Source organism: Anopheles aquasalis, chromosome 3, assembly GCF_943734665.1.
Source record: "Anopheles aquasalis chromosome 3, idAnoAquaMG_Q_19, whole genome shotgun sequence".
NCBI classification, from domain to species: Eukaryota; Metazoa; Arthropoda; class Insecta; order Diptera; family Culicidae; genus Anopheles; species Anopheles aquasalis.
This window is the reverse complement of record NC_064878.1, coordinates 2,647,333-2,670,301: the sequence shown is the minus strand read 5'-3', so window position 1 is coordinate 2,670,301 and position 22,969 is coordinate 2,647,333. Positions and strand designations below refer to the sequence as shown.

The 22,969-nt window shown below is 51.0% G+C and overlaps 1 protein-coding gene across 1 annotated transcript; it reads right to left on the bottom strand.

Moving 5' to 3' along the window:
• Positions 1-1,244: 1,244 nt before the first annotated feature.
• On the bottom strand, positions 1,245-22,776 carry LOC126579250 (uncharacterized). Its single transcript, XM_050242672.1, has 5 exons — positions 22,089-22,776; positions 21,510-21,628; positions 12,403-12,981; positions 7,215-12,336; positions 1,245-7,147 (listed from the first exon to the last, which is right to left on the bottom strand). Exons 1-5 carry the CDS (start codon positions 22,225-22,227, stop codon positions 2,253-2,255), a joined length of 10,854 nt encoding a protein of 3,617 aa, XP_050098629.1. The 5' UTR covers positions 22,228-22,776; the 3' UTR covers positions 1,245-2,252.
• Between the last annotated feature and the right edge of the window lie 193 nt (positions 22,777-22,969).

The following is a 22,969-nucleotide window of genomic DNA, read 5'->3' as shown; positions in this document are numbered from 1 at the left end:
TTCCCTGCGACAGAATCACTTGTTGTCCCCTACAACGCATTAATGCAAGATATCGAGCGGCGGTGAGACCAGAGCTCCACGATTCTCTCCACGGCGGCGCTCCAGCTGGCCAACGAGCGAGCGGGCGAGCGAGCGTGAGTTTCCGGAGCACGCAAGCGCCCTCCCCCCTTTTTTTAATGTTGGGGACATATTCTCTACTCCTTCCATTCAACATGACCACGCGTTTGTGTGCGTGTTGGGGAGGACCGGTGGAGCACTTTGACACTTACCCAGTTGGCCAGATTTCAACGGGAACACGCAACAGAATCTTCTCCAGCCCGTTACTGTTTAGTGCATATTTCAAAACAGCAAGACTATATGAAGATTTTGAATCGCTGAATGGAGAAACTGGAACGAGATAAATCATGTTTGGCGGCCAAATTTCTTCGATTTCTTTCAATCACCCCACATCCTTACTCAAGCAATACGAAAGTCGAAAGTTCAGTTACACCAGGAACGTGTTTATCTCACTTTGTCCGTATGATTCTTATCATTATTATCTGAAGTATCGGGTTTTTTATTACACAATTCGGTTTTCTTATGTTCAGTTTTTTCCCTCCTTTCCCTAATCGTAATTTTGCTCTCCTTTTTTCATTTAAATATTTTTTGTTTTAGTTTAGTTTTGGACAATCTGAGCGCCTGTCCTAATGGTTTTCGCCTTTTTTCTTCATCTCCAGTTCCCTCTGTGCTGTGCTGTTAACGTTACACCATAAAAGGGATTGCCAAATGGTTCTTTTTTCACATTACGACGACAAAACGGTCATAGATTGAACTGCAGTCCTTGCTGTGGCTTTCATTTTCTTTACAAACAACCCAGTATTTCGCTGGGGCTCCAGGAATCATGCCATCCTTGTATCAACAACATAATTTGCTAGTGTTCAAACAACCTAGAGACATTTCCTCATGCTTAGGGGTTCGGGACGAACAGTCCTTGGGAATAAATGCTCGCGTGTTTGACAATCGTAGATTCGAAAACGAGGCGAGGAATGTCCTCTTCCAAAACGACGACGCGTGTTTAACATTTATCTAAAGATGACCGTATGACGGTGATCAGAGATGAGATGCAAGTCTCCCCAAAGAAAACGAAACGATTAAAATGCAATCGAAACAAAGGCAGAGCGACAAGGGGAGTTTAGAGTAGTATACACGAGATGCAGAGGACTCATTTGACCAACAACCAAAGAAATAAACAAACAAAAAAGGCCTTCATTTTAAACATGATCAGACAGTCGTTTAATGTTCTCTTTTGTCACACTCCACTCTCCGTGAAAGTAGTTGTTTCTCGTTTTTTCCCTTTCTATTATCCCTCCTCTACGTCTTCCTTGTGTTCCCTCTCTTTCTTCCTTCTTAACAAACAATTATGCAGCAAAAGGCATGCGCTTTCTACTGTCCCCTCTCCCCTTACATACTTTTCCTAAACGGTTGCAGCACTTCGATCATCTGTCCGCAAACCGTAAGCTCTTCTTCCACCGCATGGTCCTCTTTCGTGATCTTACGATTACCCTACAAAAGACAGTTCCGTACAAAGATCCTTACTCTCGTGGGCCGTACACCTAACCCTAACGCTCTGGTCGGATGAATTTAGATGAATTGTTAAATTAGCCTGTTGGTGCTTATGGGACACAGTAATGTAAAAAATAATAATTATACACATTATGGTGGTGGGACGAGAATCTCGCCGGGCCACTCATGATACCCGGCTCTCCTCTACACAGCCGCTCCCCAGCGATTGCGAACGCACAAACATAAAACGGAGGAAATCCGGAACCGGTAAAAACACAGAAACGATAAACTAAACTTATAAGCATTATTTACCTCCCCTTCTAAACTGGATGGGCCACACATCGGTCCGTCTATTCGCGCTTTCACTCTATTCTGCCAAAAAAACGAAGTAGCTGCTGACCGACGATACGATGACGTTGTTGACGTTGTAGACACGCGAAATGAATGAGAAATGATAGAAATTAAATTAAAATAAACTAAAACTGGAAACAAACAAACACATGCACACAACGATACGACGACCATACGAGAGCGTGTGAATTCGAATCCATGCTAACAACAGCGCCACCTGACTACTCCCCGTTTATCGGATTCCTTTTCTCTCCCTTTCTCTCTTTTATCTGTCTATTGCTCATATCTTACGCGGGCGAAATAACAAAAATAGCAGCTCGGATGGAACCACTACTGCTGGCGGTGTCCATCGTTGCCGTTCACCTTTCCCGGTACCATCGGCCACGAGGTTTCCGCAACTTCCGTGGACTGTACTTGTTAGGGCTGGTGGTGGTGGTGGCAGTAGCAGTTGCAGTTCCAGTTGATGTCTTCCCAGCGGAGGAGTTCAAACTGCTGGCGGCCGTCACTGTGTGGCTGTTGTTCGACAGCGGAGAAGCATGGAGGAGAGTGCGTTGAGTGATCTCTTCCTCATTCGACTCTTCGTCCTCCTCGTCATCATCTTCGCCCAGTTGATGCAGATGATCCTCCTCTGCTACCACGTCTCCTTCCTCACCCATTACATCCAGCTCTTCCTCTTCCTCCTCTTCCACTTCCGCCTCGAGCTCGTGCACCTCGACATACTCCGTCTCCTCTTCGTCCGTAGTTACACCGTGGTGATCGTGATCGTGATGATCATGCTGACGATGATTGTACCGTTGATGATGCCGATGAGTTAAATCTTCAGAGCTGTTGGCATACGGGTGATCGTTGTTCATAATACGTGTGGCGCTTCTCTCCAACTCATCTAGATCGTCTTGCTCCTCCTGCTCTTCTACTTCCATCTCATCCCCCGTTAGGAATGTATCTTCGCCCATCACTCCCACGTTGTAATCCTCATCACCCCCACGTTGATCATCTTCCTCATCCTCGTGGCCGGTGTTCTCTACCACCTCCATCAGCTCGAGCATTTCAATTTTCGTGCTACCCTTGCCTCCCTCAACAGTTTCATCATCCTCGGAGTCTTCAGTATCTAGCAAATGTTCCTCATCTTCAATCAAATGCTCCTCTACCAGCGGGTGCTCGTCGGCATCCGGTTGTGCAGCCGGTTCGTCCGTTTCACTAGACATCACGTTGCTATCGTGGCACTTTAACCCTTCATTTGCATTCCCAACATCATGCTCAAGGATTCCGTTGGAGATGTGTTCCACTTGCGCTTCCTTGCTGCCCTCCGCCGTGGTTGTTGTTGTCACAGAGAAAGTACTATCGTAGGTATAGTGATGATTACCATGATTGAACAACTTCAGCTTAAGCTGCTGTTTCCGTTTCGTTGGTTTGTGTTCCGGTGCGACAGGATGCTGTTCACCATCGTCCCCCCCATCGTGATTGAACTCCTCTAGCCGCTCGTCGTCTTCCCGTTTCGCGATTATTTGCTTTCGTCGACGCACTTTCACTATCGGAGTAGCATCTTCTTCCTCTTCCTCCTCTTCATGCTCTTCTTCTGCCGCCTCAGTGTCATCTGTGGCAGGGTGAGGTACTTTCCTTTGCTGCTTCCGAGGGCCGCGACCCTTTCCTCGTTTCGCCAGTTTGGCACGTCGACCCGGCTTCGCTTCTTTAGCTCTTTTGGCACCCTTACGCTTCGGAGACGGTTTTTCGATCGTCGTGGTTTCGGAAGCAGTTGTTGTTGTTGTAGTGGTACTAGTAGTAGTTGGAGTGCTATTGGCTATCGTCATCACCGACGGTTCGTTGTCGATCCCGGTGAATGTCGTTTTCACGAGACTCACGTAAGGTAACCGGATCGTTGTTGTATTAAGATGATCCATCATCAGCATCGAAGCATTTTTCGTTCTCCCCCGCCCACTACCCGATACGCCACTGTACGTCCGCCGTACTGGCGGTCGACCCTTGGTCGCGGATCGGGTTTTCACTTTCGACGGCTGCGATGCAAAGATGCCGGAATTATCAGTTGATGCTGGGATGTTCGATGCTGTCACGGCCACCGCCGGAGACATGGGTTTATCGTCGGCACATGATGATGAAGACGACGAGGTTGACGTGGTCAAGGGAGGAGACAGGGGCATCATCGAGGGTGGTGGTAGTGATACCGGTTCAATCGGTTTTGTTGTGCCACGCCGTTTCGCTGGTACTGTCGCTTGAGTGTTATTGCTGAGTACGTTCAATTTGGCGGGCGAAAGCTTGACGACCCTAGCCGGCGAAGATGTAGCCGTTGTTGATAAGCGCCGCTTGAAGAGCGCCGACATTCGACGGTTCTTTGCTACCAATTTATTTCGTATCCGTTCGCTCGGTGTCCGCGGAGAACGTTGCAAACCCACTACCACAGATCGTGATTGTTGTTGTTCCCTCTCGTCGTGCTCATCCTCTTCATCTTCCGCTGTTACTGATTGATCACGGTCCTTCCAGCTTCCGACAGTAGGTGTGTCATTGTCACGGATTCCTGTAGTGATGTGGCCAGTGGTAACGGAGTGTCGATCCACGGTTGGGTGCGGTGCATCTTCTGGCGGAGCGTTCACCATAGTCGAGGAAGAGGTCGTATCACAGTCATCGCTGACGAATATGCTTCGTGAGCTGATTGAATCGCACTCCTTATCATCATCATCGATCGTGTTGTTCGTTGTCGAACCTCGCTGTGCTGGATAACGATTCATTCGGACCATCGTACTAGTACTACTACCGACGTCATCCACGGTGAACCGTTGTGAGGCAACCGCTTCCTCATTCCTCAAGATATCACGAGACTTTCGCTTCGGTTTACTGCTGTTCGATGCATGGTTAGTGGCAGGGCCACTGTCGGTGTTTGAAGCGCAACCTCCCACTGGACCACCGGTGTAATCGACTCGGGTCATCGTAGTGGTCGTTTTGGTAACGTACTTGGAACAGGCGGTACCTACCACACCCGACGCCGTCACTCGACTTCCCGGTGAGAGAAGCTGCTGCATCGATGGGTCAGTTGGTTTCGGAGGGGAATTCATTAACGTTTGTTGGCCAACTGTCGGAGAGATCTTTGGCGATGGAGGAGGAAGTGTTAATGAAAGCGGTGAAGAGACTGGAAGAGAAGACAGGGTGTTGGATGGTGATGATTGCGTTGTGCCAAGCGAACGACTAAGTTGCCGCTGTATCTGTTGACTGTTGTCACGCATCAATGCAGCCCGCAGCGTTGGCATCGTATCGTAGAAGGAGGAGCTTGTCGGTGGTCTTCGCTGTTCTGTAACATCTTGGGCGGGTATAGAGTTGACTGTTTTTCGTTCAATGGCAACACAATCGCTGCTACCAACTGCCACTGTGGTTGCAGTTGAGGAGCCACTGCTTTTCCTGCTCCGTCGACGCTGAAGCTGTTGTTTCTGACGCTCTACCGGTTCTGTTACTCTTTCAGGGTTGTTGGTTTGGTGGTGGTTTCTACGCTCTGATTTCCCATGGCTTGCAAGTACTTGGTTGCTGCTCTCGCTGCCCTTGCCACTGCAGTTAATACTACTTTGACCTGCCTTTTTGGAAGATACCGTTGTCGGTCGTCCTCGCCGCCTTTGGGCCATCTCGATAACCGTTTCGCCATCGTCCTCCTCCTCTTCGTTCTCCTCTGGGCCACTATCCTCTTCCTCATCATCCTCTTCTTCGTCATTATCATCATGTTCACGTTCATCCACTTCCGGCTCTACAGCTTCACCATGTCGCACTTCAGAATGGTCCTCTTCCTCGTCTTCATCTTCTTCCTCCTCATCCTCTTCGTCATCTTTTTCTTTCTTAATCACCGGCACCGATTCTTCGCCGACATCCTCCAAAGGCTTAGACTCGGCCGATGAAGCAGAGAGCATCATGGGTCGCAGGAAACGAGATTGCTGTCGCGTCCGTGTTCCGATTTTGCGTTTGTTCGTTGGCCAACCGGTCCGATTGATGCGCTTTTTCAAAAAAGATCCACCGGCACACCCGGCCATACTGTGACCAACACCACCACCTAAACCGGAACCGCTGCCACCGAGTGCGGAAGCATTCGTACCATCGAATAACTGCAAACCGATAACGGCGCCACCATAGCCACCGTTCGAGGCTAGCATTGATCGAGGTTTCCGGTCGAATTGAACAATCTTTTTCACGACAGTTTCGCAACGCTGCACTAGCTTCAGACTAAGCGGTGGTTCCCTGCGCACCGTTTGCAACACATCCAGCAAATCACGCTTGCTCACAGGCAGTTGCTGCCGTTCGATCGCTACCCCTTCGCGGAGTACCGATGGTGAGAGCGGTAACTGTAGAGAGGGTTCATCACTCTTCTTCAGCTCTAGTCGCTGTTTCGTCGTTGGTTCCTCCGGTGTGCCGTCCTTTGCTTCTGCTTGTCGTTCTTCTTGCTTTTCATCGAGCGCTGGCTTGACGGAGGTGGAGTCCCCGTACACTTGCTCCAGCTCTTCGGACAAAAACGCGTCCAACTCCTTGCACAGGTTGCGACTGTTGATGTAGCTGCTGTCTGGGAAGAGGGGACGTTCAAATTTGATGGAAGAGCCGCCAGCACCACTAACACCACTCCGATCGGTGGCCGAGGACGGTCGCTGCTGCTCGTCTCCATGTCCACTGTTACTGTCAGTGTCTTGATGATGATGATGATGCTTTTCTTGGCTTGCCAGCAGTGATTGTGCGGTCGTAGTCGTTGCCTTCTTCGGACTGGTCAGTATCTTGATGGCAGCTGCTCGTTTGCGGTGCTGCTGCTGTGACAGCAAACTAAGTATGGCCAACGTTGAAGCGTGCTCCCGTGGAGACTTCCTCGGACGGTCACTGCCAGCGATGAGCCGCGCTATTCGATTTCCTGAGCTCCCGCTTCCATCTCCAGCTCCGCCCGAGCCAGTACCAGTACCGCCACTACCGGTGCTAGTGCTTGAACAACTACTATTCGCTGCACCCTCTGCGAGCAGCAGTTTCCGTTTCTTGAGTGGCAACGATGAAAGGGACGATGATGAAGGAGACTTTTTAGTATCCAAATCACCACCCGGCCCCTCCGAGGATGGTGCCGCTCGATATTTACTCGATGGCGAAGATGGTTCCACCGAGGAAGGTGAAAACGATTGTTGCGACGCGGTCCGGTTTGACTTGCGACACGCCACTACCTTATAGTTTAGTATACAACAGTTTTGGCTCAGCGCCGGTAGCGGTCCCATTTCGTACGGCAGTTTCCGGTAAGCTGGAAGTGGAAACAAAATAATGCATTACATACTAATCATGTGCGGCTCTGCTGAGTGAACACTCACCTGTACTGCCGAAGTACTCGTAAACTTGCTCCGTCGCATCATCCTGCCGCTGGAACGTTTCGTACCATGGTTCGAGCGATGGTACCCGCTCGAAGGCGAACCGATACGGTTCGATCTCTTCGCAGCGTTTGCGAAAGTTTATCCACTTGAATACTGCCCCCATCCCATCCTCCTTGCCCTTGTTGCTGCTGCTATTGCTGGCAATGTTGTAGCTGCCGCTGATGGCTTCCGTTGACGATAATGATGATTCATGCGACTGGTGATGGTCCACCTCATCCGGTCCTGCTTTGGCCGAGGCTCCTCGCCGACTTTTCAACGCCGGGGGTGTAGTTTTCGTTTTCGACGCGCCGGATCTTCTGGTACCCAACACCACACCCGTTCCGATGATGCCGTCACTCCTAGACTCTAACGTGTCATGGCGGCCTGGCGATGCTGGCGAAGCTGGTGGTGGCATACGCGTTGCATCGAGCAATTGCAAACGACACCCGCACAGGGGCATACGACTGCCGCGTCCACGAGCTGCCCATGAGCGAGCAGCCACAGAAGCGGCTCCTCCACGACCACGTCTCCCACGGCGACTACCACCCCGTCCGGATCCGCGGCCACGATTACGCACAGCCCCATTGCTGGACCCATTGCCGGTGTTGTAGCAGGTGCAGGTGCTCAATTGACTTGGACTCGACACAGAATCCTCACGCAGTGGTAGCACACCACCGGTGATTTCATCATTCTCCGGCGTGTCAATACTTTTAGGATGCTCCTTATCCATATGCTTCACCTGCCGCAACCGACCTTTCTTCCCCCGGCCTCGGCCGGACGATGGCACTCGTTTCTTGGCATTGTTATCATTTTCTACCTCATCATCACCATTATCATCATCATTGTCGTAACTCTGCTTGCCACCAGTTGCCGTCGTCGACGTCATTCGTTCATCGACTGCTACTGGGGTTGGCTGGATGGGGGCCGTTGGAAATCGCGTCCTGCTTCCCGGAGGATCAGAACCATCATCAAACACACCAACAGCTCCAAAGGATGCTTTCCGGCGCCCAGACTTGACACCTCCGCTGCCTAACCGGTCGGCTGCCGTTGTCATCAACTGTGAATCGAACCGGGCCCGCTTGACAATCGGTTCGATCACAAACGACGAGCCTGAGGAAGAGGATGCACAGGATGATGGTTCACTTTCAACGGATTCACCACGGTTGCTTGCACCTGCTTGCAGTTTGTTGGAAGAACTCGGTTTTCGACGCTTCCTACACCCCTTAGCAGCAAGATCCCGGCGCTGAGCAGCTCCGGTTGTTCGTCCATCATTCTCCTCATCATGTTCCATTTCGGAATCATGATCATCCTCTTCATCTTCATCCTCGACACATTTCGATGTTCGCTCCAGCTCGCTACTGCTCGGAATATCGAGAGAGAAATTGTTTCTTGTCGGGTCAACACCAGCTTCCGCTCCGGGCACCCGACAACCCTCCGATGACGTTTGGCGCCCATCATCCGTATCCGAGTCCGAGCTACTCTCGTCCTTCTTGGGAAACATGAAATTTTCCGCCTCATCGTTAAGTAGACTAAGCTCCGACTGCCGAACCCGACGGATCTTCACAATCAACCCGTTCTTTGTTGGTGAAGACTGCTGCTGTTGATCCGATTTCGGCTTTCTAGATCGCTGACTGGATTGGGCGCCTGTCTTTCGTTCGCTCTTGGACGCATCATGCTCGCCCTGACCAGCTGCCCGAGCCATCGCTGTACCTGTAGTCTCGTCATCATTTCCAGCAGTGGCCGGTGGCATGGAAGGTTCAATTACTTTATACAAAAGCGGTGACTTGACCGGTGGTCTCGAAGCCGGGCTCGGTGCTCGCCATCGTATACCACGTACTTTAATGTCCTCCAGGGCGGCCGAGCCAACCTTTTTCGTAGAACCCCGCTTCATACCAGCGATACCGCCGATGGATTGTTGCTCAAGAGTATGGGCGGCAGAATCGTTAGTATCGATGTCCGGTCGCTCTTTCCTTTTACCCGGTTTATCTTTATCCTTTGTCTTGTGCTGTAACGGTCGTATCCGGGCTTGTGCTTTTCGTGCCACCACAGTCGACGTGGCCGCGCTCGGTACTGCGGAAGTAGTCGTCGCGGCTGAGGAAGTGGACGAGGACGATATCAGTCTCGAACGTTCGAGCGTCTCATCCAACAGACTGGTAAAGTCGTCGTTCAGGTTCGCCCGTTTCGGGTTTTGGCGCAAACCTAGGCTGATCCGTTTCGTGTTTTTTGGATCCAGCCCTTCACACTCAAGCAGTGCCGCTTCAGCGAGGCGTGTCTTAGCTCCTAAACCACCAACAACAACATCACTTCCTCCGTCAACGGTCGGCAGATGATGATGATGATGATGATGCTTGTTCATGGCAGTCGTTGACGCTTTCAGTCCCATCGCTGCTGCCAGCGTCTTGTTTTGGCACTCCGGTGCCTCTAGCTGCTGCTGCTGATGCTGCCGCCGATGGCCGATGGCCACCGTTCCTGCCCCTCGTCCCCTTTTACGACGACCGACGGAGGGTTTTTGTTTCTGCTCAAGGCCTACTCCGCTGACTTCGGAAGAAAATTTCTCCAGCTCTGCTGATTGCTGCTCGTGGTGATAATCACTAATAACTTTCATTCCGGCAGCATGATCAACGGGATCGTGATAGGAATTTTGATCGGAACTTAGGTTGGGTTGCGCTTCACAGTTGGATTCTACCCTAGCGGTGTCCCGCCGCTGCTGTACCTCCTCCAACAGCTGCCGCTGGCGTTCTTGTTGCTGCTTGAGTAGCAATGCACTGAGCGTCGATTTGTGCTTCTGATGTTTATGATGATTCAGTTGATTATGCGGATGATGATGAATTGCTGATCGTCGCCCAAACATTCCACCGCTCTCCTGCGCTTGTTCTGTTGTTAAGGAGCCTAGCGATCGTTGTGCTTCTTCCGTTCCCGACAGCACGGGCTCCTCGATGGCGGCGCCAGACGTTCGACTGCTACGTCGTGGGGTATGTACTGCCACGCCAGTAACAATCTGCCTAGCTCTTCTACCTCTTCCCTCGTTCACACTGCACTGCTCGTCCTTTTCTTCAACCACAAAATCGATAAATTGTTCCACTATGCACTCACTTTCCGCGGGTTTTCCTTCACGTCCAGCCTCTTTACTAACCACAGGTGTCCCCCTACTGGTACCACACTCTTGAACACTCGCTGCGGAACACTCTTTACGTGTCTTTTTCACCTTAACCACCGGCGGCGAAGTATTGTTGTGCTCGCTAGCAACCAAAGAATCACTTTCATCTTCTTCATCATCACTGCCAGCGTCGAATGATGCAATTACCGACGCGATGGCACGCTTGATCAAGCTGGAGTTTTCTTGATCCTCCAACGTACTCTCCCCCGGAGGAACGCTAAGGATCTCACCAGCGGCGTCGTGATCGATTAGCTCCGCGAGGCCTTCGGACTGTTCCTTCACTGTTGGCCTCTTCACAGATGTACGTTGCTTCGCATCACTCTCCGGAGCTTTGGCGACGCAACTACTGCTCAAAAGTTCCTCGTAGCTTGCTTCGTTATTTCTCGCCTGCTTCACATTCCAATTATACCGTTGTTGTCTGCTGCTGTTCGCGGGTTCTTTGATCGTTTTGTGCAGCTCAGTTGATTTGTCGATCTGTTGTTCGTCAACGGCGGCCGTCGTCGTCGTCGTCACCGTCGTCTTCACCGTTGCTGTGCTCAGGGAGTTGCGCCGCTTTCCCGTCTGCGGCTCCACTTCCATCAGCTGCAGTAGCCTCTCATCAGTTTCGTTGTTTTCACGATGCAACGAGAGACCACCACCACCATCACCAGCAGCAGCAGCAGCAGCAGCTGATGCTTCATTACCACCAGCAGCACCAACTTTCCTTTCGTTGTCCATCAGCAAGCCTCCCAGCAAATCGAATCGACCACCATCACCACCATCATCCGTGTTGCCACCAAATTCCCCGATTGAGCCAATCAATTGATCCAATGATTGAAAATTCTCATCGTTCTGCACGAACGTTCGGTGACTCTCCGAATCGACGTGGAGTGCCAGCGAATCGTACTCTATCCGGCAGATTTCACAGTATCCGCAATCCTTCGGTGGTGCTGGCGCAGTCTTATCCTTCTTGCTTTCGTTAGCCGCCGTTTCGCAAGCATGCTGCAACAAAGTGACCGCCCGCTTCTTGGCGGTATTCGGTGTTGAAGGTTTCTGCTCCTGGACGCTTGCGCTCCTTGCACTTGCCACCATCGTCGCCGTTCGTGCGGTCAGCTTACGCGTCATCCTTGCACCAGAAGCCACCTCTGTTGATACCGGTAAAGCGGCCGCTTCAGTTACCTTAAGGGCTGTTGCCTTCGGTAGCTCGTTTGCGTCAGCGAATGGAGCCTTCTTGCCTTCCCCAAGATCCCGAGTATGCCGACGAACTAGTAGCAAGTCAGGCCACTGTTTGAACTCTTGGTAGAAAGGCCGATAAGCGGTGGCACTGGATATCGATTCCACCTTCAAAAACCGACCGTGCAGATGGTGGGCATGTCTGGATGAGGATGAAGCCCGTGTACCTGTCACCGATCGATGATGGTGGTGTTGCAGATGATGGTGTCGATGTTTATGCTCGGGATGGTTTTCGTTGCGCACCGAATCGAGCACTTTACGCAGAAACTTGAGTGCATGCTCTGGACTCCAAACTGGCGTACCCCAGGAGCTCGCTAGCTGTATGGGGCTGTTCTGGACTGGGTGGGTGGACACTGATCGTGTCACATTTTCCCACCACCCTTCACCTCCAGCAGCACCAGGCGCAGGTACAGGACTGTAACAGGGGCTCGCCGGTTGTTGCTTGTGGTGCGAGGATGGATTATTGAACGTCGATGGTGATGGAGTGTCCGTTCGCTTGATCGGTGTAGCACTGCTGTTGCCTAGTGCGGTCACAGCCGATGGCGAAGAGATGTTGTATTTCAGTGGTGACGAAGGTAGTAGATGATACGATGGCTGATGGTGTGGTTGGTGCTGCTGGTTTTGCTGCTGCTGCTGCTGCTGGCGAACACGCTGTAGCATAGCATCCGCGCGGCTGCGTGGAAGTGCTGCTGCTGCTGGTTGGGTCGGTTTAACCTAAATAGATTGAGAAACCGTTAGTGGGCTGTGTTTCGGGTTTACCTCATGCGACATGTGCCTTACCCTTCCATCAAACCCTAGCGTCGCCGTCGCCAATGGCGTTGCTGCAGTGGAAGGGCTGTTGCCACCTCCGGCGCTGCTGGAGGCGATTGCTGTTGCCCCCAGCTGATGCTTCTGCCTCTGCTGACGCACATGGCCCGCCAACGCAGTACTCGACGTTGCTGGCGGTGGTGTAGGTGTTGTGGATGCCGGTGGTGGACATGGTGACGATGTACGACTGGTCGCCGATCCGATATCATTTACATATTGACCGCGGTTGTATTGCCGGGGCGTCGGATGATGGGTATGATAGGTATTCCGTGCACTGGTACGCCGCCCAGCCTGCTGAGATCTGCGGTTGGCTACGTTCGTTAACGACGATCTAGTAGCCGGAGCGCTACTGCTCGGCGATGCAGCTACTGCGATACGATGGTATGCGTTAGCTCCAGGTGTTGTTGTTGTTGTTGCTTGAGATTGATGTTCCTCATTCCATTCGCCAGTCTGTGCTGCAACAACAGCTACGCTGCCTCCGGTACTGTCCACCGGTTGCTGCTTATCGGTAATGAAATGTGTTATAGTTTTACTCAGGAAAAACTCGACCGTCTAAAAATAGAATAAAGAGTAAAGAAACTGTATTAGTGTTTCTGAAATTTAGCCTCTTTCGTATCTGTTCTCTATATATTTCGATAAGCTCTATATATTTCGATAAGCGCTCCAGCGCTCAAACGCAATGCTTCATCTACATATCGCTCTGTCGCAAATCGCAGCATCCTTCGGTGTCTACCAACGCATGGATGTGATAACAACAGAACCTCACGGGAGCGGCAATCACATAATTTTCCGACTGGACAATATTCCTGGCTTCACACAAACACACCGGTCGGTAGAGATGGGAAAATGGAACGCAACCGATCGATGGAAAACATTTTTTTTTTTGTTATCTCACAGCATTCCAGCTACCGCTGGAGGTTGGCTGGCGGGGATGGTAGGACGATACACAGTGGAAGTAACCAGAGGCAGAGAAAATGCCAGCTAGAATGAGACGGTGATAGAGTGCCGAAGCTGTTGGTGTGACCGATACCCTCAGCCTGACTGTATGTGTGCCCGTTGTTGAAGCGGACGCGGGTGAGGATGGAAACGCAACGAGATGGAAACATCTCGGATTTTCCACGAATCCAGCCCTGGGCAGCGCAATCGTCAGCACTAGCACACCACGCGATACCATTCAGAACCACTCGGCTCTCGGCTATCTTCATGCAGCGTTTTATCGATTTTTCACCTTCTGATGCTGCTGCTGCTGCTGCTGCTGCTGCTGCGGGAAAATTTGCCCGAACAGATACACAAGAACCGAGCACTCGCCCGCACAGGCTACTTTGGTGGTTTCAATATCTGCGTCTTTACGTTCAAAGTTTACTTTGATCTGCACTTAACGGGCGAACGAGCGGCCAACGTCTTGGCAGGTACTTTGCAGTGCACTAGCAGACCAGATACTCAAGGCCAACGCACAGAATCGAATCTGGAACACAACGAGGCAACAAAACCGACCACAACCCTCGATGAGTGTTTTCGGTTCGGGTGTGTTGTAAGCTGCTAAATGCTTGCATAGCTGTACTACCCCTGCCACTGCCGTGAATTGCAGGGCTTCTCCATAATGAATCTCTCTCCAATGGTCTCCCCGTTGCTGCTTAGTGTTGTGGGTGGTTGTGATAATGATTCCATGTATTTACCTCCCACTAGAGCACACAGCCTCCGCACGGCGCACCATGGCAGAGGTGTTGTTGATGGTAGAGAGCAGAGCGAACCAACTTAAAATGAAGACTGAATTTTTCTTCAAATGCTCAATAGAAAATAGATAACAGACGCAATATCAGAATACCACTTCCACTGCCCCTCGAGTGTGTGGTCGGTTGTCACGGAAAGTAGTAAACAAAGCTGGGCTACTATGTTTACGTTGTTTTGCACCCTTCTAAGCACACTAACACATAGACTTGTGTTGTGTAAAAAAAAATCAGTCATACTATTTCGGAACCTCTTCTCTCTTTTTTAGCCCCTAAACAATAATCATCATCATGATCATCGCTGATGTCTGTGTTTGTGCTGCAAACCCATTCCTACGTGTGATTCTGCTTGTTTGCTTCCTTCCTGTTTGTGGATGCGAGTAGGCTTACTTTGCACGCCATCAACGTAACCAATAGTGGGGAACAGCCTTCTTTTCCTGCTTTCATTTCTTTATATTCCCATTTCTTCGATACCATTTTGCTCTGTTCGATTGCATCCATTAAGAGCGAGTTATTTCATCGCTCCCCGCCATAGGATGATGTAAACAAAACTCTCTTATGCTCTCCCGCCTCTGAGTCGGGGAGAAGAAGCATAAAAGAGTTCTCTCGCGAATGATCATCGGGCTCTCCCACGATGTTGGCCCCCCCACACGCACCACAGAGACTCTGTCTGTACGCACGCGCACCACCAATCCACAGTATGTGTGGTTGGGCTTGTGTGTCCCACCGCCGTTCCATTCCGTGCCGTAGTTCGTTCGTTCGGTCGCCGTGCTACGTTTCGTACCAGTTTCCATCCGCCCGATACTTGCTCGCTCTACACAGGGTCGAAATGGAATTGGATAAAATTTGTTCAGGCAACACACGACGGGCGTACGGCAGCGCAGCCATATTTGATTCGTACAGCAGCGTTCCACGTCGTTGTCATCGTCGTCGTCGTCGTCGTCGTACCGTGGAGTGTTCAACAGTAACTGAACGAGTGATTAGCCGAGCTGCAACCTTCAATTCCCCCCACAGCAATCGCTACTAGTGCTGGTTACATGCAAAGGCCATTTATGGAATATGTTTTAGACCAGCGATATCAGCCTCAACAACGATGCTAGAGAGTTAAATGAAACCACACATCGGTGCGGTGTTCGGTGGTTCCTGTGCACTGGGGTCCAGGAATGAGCAGGAGCCATGGTACAAGAAGCGAGGCAAAAATCGATAAATCTATGTAGAACGAACACTGGCATCGCACCGAACGGATCTCCCCATCGCACACACTTTCCAACCAAACCACGGACCGACCCCGCCACGGGAACAGGCAGCAGCTTTTCTATATAACCACAAACACTGGGAACGACGATGTGCTGCTGCTGGGCTGGACTGGACTGGGTGTTGTGTGTGGTGTAGGGCATCATGGCATTCTCGGTGGAGCGTTCTAGTTGCTGCCTTTTTTGCTCCGCCGTAGCCATTGCGCTACGTAGGAAGCAACACCGACAAACCAACCGACCGACCGACCGACCGACCGTTGGCCCCCAAACGGACCGTGCGCGCTACCCCTGAGTCAGCAAACTAACCAACCCCGGGCGGAGCACACAGGACAGAGACAGAGACTTGCGGTGTACGCGAAGCAAACTGTGTGCTGCTGCTGCTATGGCAAGAGACTTCACCATCATTTAGGCCACTTTGAAGCGGTGAAGCGGTGATGCACAGCACAACCAACAGCAGCAGCAGCAGCAGCAGCAGCAGAAGCAAGGGAGCGTTGTGTACCGTCGTGCTCACCACCACACAACACGAACTCGTTGATCGTGGACCCTCCTCTTGCGCTGGTCTAAAAGTTGCAACACACCAAACCCCATCTCGCCGAGCCGGTGATACGGTTGTGGCGGCCTGCGCAAATATGGAATATCATGGGGCCTTGCAAAGCAACCCTTCTACTCCGTGCCTCTTCTTTTATGCTCGCTCGATGCCGTGTTCAGGTCTCGTGTTCCTTCGAGAGCGATGGCGATTTCTTTTCCACACAGAGCAGCTCCTCCGTTCGCTTCGCTTCTACGGGACACATCTTCGCGTGCGATTTTCGAAGGAGCACAACTACAAGAAGAGAAAACGAACAGAATGAGTGTTGCTCGAGGTCCATATTGCGACATGTTCCAGCAGCGGCTGTTGCTGCCGGGCGCTGCTGCTTCTTCGGCGTTCATTCTTCCTCATTCTCGTTTAAACCCCGGTCTCTTATGGCTCTGACTAAATACATAACACCCCACCATCACCCATTTTACTACTGTTTCCAAGCAACAAACGTTCAACTGACCGGCGCTTCAACCATCGTTCGTCGTGCTCAACATACTCAAAATGCAACGAATTCCAAAACTTGTGTCAGCGCATGCTTTACTGCAGTGACTCGGGGATCAGCTTCAGCAAAAAAAAAACCAACAAGAATAACAAACTCCATCAGAGTAGCATTCGGCTCAGTGTGGCCTCCACCGGGCTCTGATCGTGCTTCATTATCATTCTCGCGGTGTTGTGGAAGCACTGTGGTGTTGTTCTGATCATCATCAGCATCATCATCATCGCTAGAAAACATACGTACACATACCAGGGGACATCCATAACAACAAGATAGATACAATTCGCACCTTTTCACGCGCTGCGCTCCGTGTATTGGTGTCAACCCGAGATGGGATTGAGAGTTCCAACGCGAGAAATGTCAAAGCCCCCAACGACAACGCAACGACAACGACTTGCTTCTAGGAGGATGATCGGGGGGGGGCTAACTGAGTAAACGTAACGACTTCAATGGCCTTAGCGTCCAGCAGCAACAGCAGCAGCCAGGGTCCAAGGACCGCGGTTTGTTTCGTCAAAACTACTTCATTTGATGTCGGATTGCTGCGATCCTTGGCGAGAGCAACATTGGAGAAGAGAGTCCCGGGATAAAAAATGCTGAAAAGCAGGCTGCGAGATGGATCGGGAACAGAACCGCAAAAACCAGAAAGAATCCTCGAAAAAGAGACTTCCAACTTCAAAAAACATTGCAAAAAAAAACGTTCTACCCGTTTGCGGTTCGCTGCTCTCCGAGTGTTCTCTCGTCCGTTTCGTCTCGATTCGCGAATTTTTCGCACCGATTCCCTGTGTGCAAAATATCTCAAACCACGGAATACAATGTTGCGGGGAGGCGAGGCGGCCTACAACCCGCCCCGGATTCGCCGGCTTTTTTATCGTTTGAACCCTGTGTCAGGAGAGAGAGAGAGAGAGAGAGAGAGAGAGAGAGAGAGAGAGAGAAAGAGAGCAGCAACCGTGGCCGCGCTGTACGTGGGATGATGACGACGATGGTTGTTTCACCGTTGCTGCTGCTGCTGCTGCACCATCTTATCCCTCGTGGTTTTCGTGGTTTTCAATTTATAATTCGCCTGTTTCACGTCTCGCCTCTGGACGTTCAACTCCGTCCTCGGATTCGAACGCGAATATGAGGCTTTTTAGTTAACGTGGCACCACATTTGTACACTCTAGGCAGGTTCATTAATGTTGCTGCAAATATTTTACTACAAGTAGATGCCATTTACGGTCGATTGTGGCACAGAAACCGAGGACAGCAAACGGTGAGGGCTACCATCTTCGAAGATGTTACTCAAATTGTATGTTAAAAAAAATGTAAACAACTCAACACCACTATTTACGGTCGTCAGCCACCACCATCATCATCATCACCACTACACAGATAAGCCACGGCCGACACACGCGACACGCGCCACATGCGCCACGGGGCGGGTGTGTCATTTGCCTTCGTCCTGCATCCACCCCCCTCGGCATGACTCTTTCTCTGAGATTAAAGACCAAATCACCCAAAAAGCGAGTGTGCCAGCGAGGAGCAAAGAAAGCCAAACTTGCCTGGCCTGTCATTTCATTTACCAGACCCACACAGACAGATACGACCAAGTGTGACAGACTCGCAGTAGGCGATGTTTTGTGTTCTTCCGAAAGAGAGAGAGAGAGTGCGGGGGGATGTGTGATCACCCTCTTTCAACGTCGACCGGCGCCATCCACATCAAAGCGACACAACCGGGATCCATTTTCGTTCTCGTTTCACGAACCAACGCGGTACAGGAAGTGGAGCGGTGTGCTGATGTTGGTGGACCGGAAGACTTGTGTGGTTGTCGCGTGTTGAAGGTTTTTCTTTAAACAATTCAACAACCGAACGCCTGGTCCCCATCGCATTCCCATTTCATGGCATGTCTGCTGGTGTGTGAGGCACGTACGTGCATGCCCTTCCTCTCTTTGCCCTTTATGTATTTCGTAAGGCGAGGATCGGGGGGAAAAGAGGAGTAGTATCCACCCGCATCCAGCACACCGAGGTGCATGGGTTCAAACCCTACAAAAACCGTTTGTGGTCCCTCGTGCCTTCCACCTGTTACCATCTTCCGCCGTTCATGCTTTCGCTCTCCTTCTTCTGCTTCTACCGAGGGCTTCTTGGATCGTTTAATGTTTCACAAAACCATTTACTCGCTCGCAAGACCTGCAAAGTAGCCTGGAAAGTGTCGAAGTAAAAAGGGTAAAGTGCTGAGCTAGGAGCCAATGTTCTCCTTCACCCAGAGGCACATTCCAAGGTGCTGGTGCAGTGCTGTTGTTGGGTGAATCACCGAGAACCATCTTCCATCCTGGTAATCCCTCTCTCCCGTCTGGCGCTGTGAGTGCGTACAAAAAGCAAATATGGACGCGCTGATGCTGATGTTCCAAAGATACGGACACGCAGTGTCGTTGATGGGCAATCGTTTTCCAGGAACCGAGCGCTGCTGCTTCTTCAGGTTCAGGTCGTCATCTTCAAGAAAACGGGAAACTGCCGGGAGAACAGAAAAAGACGCGCGCGCCCGAACACGCACACACACGAACCCATTGTTGTGTGTGCGTTTATGTATATCTATACGAGACACACGCACCCGTTTCCATTCCCTAGCACAATGCCACGCACGTAAACATATCGATTATGTTGGGCTTCTCACGCACACATCGCACACATTTATGTTTCCATTTCAAAGAGAACTTTTGAAAAATATGTTGCCAAGGCAGGGCAGGGGAACCAACGCCATTGCCAACGAGAATTCCTACATAAAAAACCCTTTTCACGGTTGTAGGTGTGTTAAGGGGGCGCCGCGCATGCCTTTTGTATGTGCGCGTGTGCTATGCTCTAGCGGATTTCAACATAAAGGCGAAAAACGATTGATTCTTTGCATCGCTTTCTTCGATCATGCGTACACAACTTCGAAGCAAAACGGAACCTTTTGCCAGGCACACGGTGGGGGCAATTGAAATCATGATTCAACGCGATTCAAGACCAGCGCCACAATCAGCAATAATTGGGTGGTGAACCACAGGACACACATACACACGCAGCAGCCAGCTTCGACGACACGGAAATCGATTCCGTGTTCCGCGATATTCCTGCTTCATCATCATCGTCATCGATTGCGATAGCTGATTATTTTATCATTCCATCCAAGAGCGCTCGTTGAAAATTGATTGAATTTCCAATTTTTGAACAAGAATCATCGATGATTGCCAACCACACCAACCAACCCAACACGCACACACAGGCGCGGGCGCGCACGCACGCCTGTGTATGTGTGATTCCGGCCTTCGCTATGCTTCCACCACACAACACACTCCGGGGCGCGTTCAACACCCGTTTTCTCGTTTCTCGTTGCGTTGGCCACGAGAAAATGGCGAATATCAAGTCGCGAGCTCTAGCCTTCTTCGCCGTCAGCGCGTCACCACCGTCATCATCATCATCATCAGCACCACTGAGGGCCACCCCCTCACTACACACAAACGGAACAGCAGCAGCACTACCGCATATCACCGCGTAACACCATCATTCACAAGAGCTTGAGGCACATCCCTAGCTAACCGGGAATGGTACCGAAAAGACAGGAAGAGGCGCGCTTGCCAACAGAAAATGGAACACACCCCATCGCGAACGAACGACCGACGACGACGACGACCACGGTACACACCTTTGAGACCAACCCCAGCGAGCAGTAAAAAACGGAATGAAAACGCCAACTAACCGAGTAGGCAACGCCGCGACGGTCTCTGCTTACGATGGCTGCTTTGCTTCTTTGCTGCGCAGCGCCTTTGGTCTAGCAGCAGCCACACGCACCACTTTTCTGTTGTTTTTTCACTCTGCACACCTCTCTGCGCCGTCTTCCCTCACGTTTGTACACAATTTCTTGTTTCCCTCCACACCTCTCACCCACACGCACGCACAAAGATTCACAGCGCACAGCCAACCTCCTTTTCTCGTGCGTCGTTTTGAAGCGAAATTCACATTGGCCACGGACGGCGAAATCCCGGACCCGGACCGACGACGACGACGACGATGTCGACGAGATGTGCGTCCGCACGGTTCGAGCGATGAACGGAAAGTGAGAAAAATATAAAAGAGAGCGAGAGAGCCAGCCAGCGCGTTTATGCACCCCCGAGATCGTCCAACAAAAACATCAAACCTTCGTTTGCGCAATGCGCACAGGGAAAACGGAGCAACCGTTGACGACGACAACCGTGGAGGTTTCCTCATATCGCCATACAGGGGGTTTACTTTCACAAAATTCTGCTTCGACAGCAGCAAACAGGGTGGGCTGCTGGTTTGCAGTTTGGCCCTGCCGTGAGTTGATAAAGGAAAAGGCGACTCGCGGATGCATTGTCCGCACCACGCACACGGCCACAAATGTCAGCGCGAGCGGGGGCTTCGTATTGCCTCCTACACGCGGCAACACGCACCCAACGGATCCGGTGACACACATTTTCATTCGTTGGGCGCCCCGTTGGCCGATAACCAAAAGACCAGACCGCCGGCCCCGTGGTATTGACGGAAATAGGTAGTCAAGTGTTTTTTCAGCCATCGAGGTTCTAGGGGTTTAATCCGTTTCGTTCTGTACTCTTCATTTAACATCACGACATCGGGAGCTAAAATAGAATCATTGAAAAGGTGAAAATGGTTCTCAAAACGGGGTGAAAATTTGTGTCGCGTTTTCTAAAAAACCACCCTCTCTCGCTCTCACGTGAATTTTTTTTGTTGACAAACTTCTCTTTTTTTTGTTTACAAACGCCCGGTTAGTGTGTGTTAGTTACGGGCTTTATGCGTATGCGTGTATGAAGGGGCGCTTATTTATTTGTTTTCTACCAATTGAATTATTAAACTTAATTCGCCGTCTTTCGCGGTCAATATTCTCATGGATAATAATAAATAACGCATGGCGAGAAATTTGGAAGAATCATAAAAACATTGCCCCAAAAAGCTCCGAAGGCGCCAGTAAAAAATAAAATTAACGTTGTTTAGCTAAAACAATAAAAAAAATCATTAGCGCCGGTGTAAACACTTACCCCACCAAGCTCTTTGATTGTGGATTCGATTTTCGTGGCCACTTGGTGCCGTTCAATGTCCAGGTAGAATCGATGGTGAATCAACGGCTTCGAGCCCTTCACAAGCTTCACCTTACTCTCTGCAAAGGACGGAAGTAATTAAACCGGATTAATGATTGAGAAACCCGATAGTAGATGCGAAATTCGTAAACAGCCGGAACAGCCGGAAGAAACTTCCGCTTTAATCGAATGCAAAACAAATGCAACAGGATTTTCGGATCTACTGGAGGAGTATGCGTTGCCCGTTACCATAGTTTCCAGGTTATTATCGACGATGAATCCACAAAACAACGCCAGCAAGGTTACTGCGCACAGCTCATTCATACCCCGCTCGCTGTTGGAGGCCAGGCTACAACAAAGTAGCCGCCGCCGTTCTCATCACACGCATACGATGGACGGCGTTCGGAACAACAGTGCAGCTGTCAAAACGCAGATGCGTCTTACTTGCCCCTCTCTGTCCCTACCGAGGTCAACGATGTTTTCGGCCTTGAACCACCCGAATCCCAGCGTAAAGGATTAGCAAATTGATTGGTTTCTTACTCGAAGTTGCGGAAGAGGTTGAAGCAACCGACTTTCGTTGAGGTGGCTCCCGCTGCGGCTCCGGTTCCGGCTGCTGTTGCTGTTGTTGCGACTGCTGACTGGCGATCCTGGAAAGTTTGGCCTTCGAGGGTGAGACCATTCCTTCTCTGCTTGGTCCCCCTCTTTCCGTAGCGTATTCCGGGCGTCCTCCTTTCCTCACTGACTTTCTCTACACCATTTCATGAACACTTTTTGAAACACACATTGGAAACACTGATGATGCTTTCGAACAAACTCCCCATCTAAAAATGCAGTAAAATCAACGTCAACGACCGCCTGAATTTCATTCTGCTCACGACACTCGGCGCCACGTATGTTCCGCGAACGCGAACGCGTTTCCTACGAAAATCCACCACGAAAGAAACTCGGATTACTGCGCGCCATTTTTACGTGCCGCTCGTCGCCGGCTAGATTTGCAAATTTTGCGTGTCGGCGACACGACAAGGATGGCCCGATAGGAGCAACACGGTGAGAGGGAAAGAGAGAAATGGGATGCCGCCGCTACTCGCGGTGTCTATGAGGCCATCTTGGCTGTCCTTTGGTACGCGCTTATCAGCCTCCGCCGTCCGTCCGGTGACGAGATTCCTTCGAGATTTCCTTGTTCGTCCTTGCACGCGCGCCACCCGAAACCAAAAACAATCGCACCCCACCACCGTCTCGCGTGTCGTTAACTCACTCGTTTTCCCACCCTTTCCCCACCACTTTACGTATTTTCTTGTTTTCTCTGGCTTTTTGTCGGACGAACAAAGTTGGCGGGAGACAACTCCGACGGCCACTGACTGGCCGCGCCACACGAAACGCCAGGAGATGCATTTACATGACACGCGGTTCAAGAGTCAAAC

Coding starts and splice junctions, on each gene's coding strand:
- LOC126579250 (XM_050242672.1), bottom strand. CDS start 22,227: ATGGTCTCACCCTCGAAGGCCAAACTTTCCAGGATCGCCAGTCAGCAG. Junction 21,629..22,088: donor AACCTCTTCCGCAACTTCGA/GTAAGAAACCAA, acceptor CGTCCTTTGCAG/AGAGTAAGGTGAAGCTTGTG. Junction 12,982..21,509: donor CAATCAAAGAGCTTGGTGGG/GTAAGTGTTTAC, acceptor TTCTATTTTTAG/ACGGTCGAGTTTTTCCTGAG.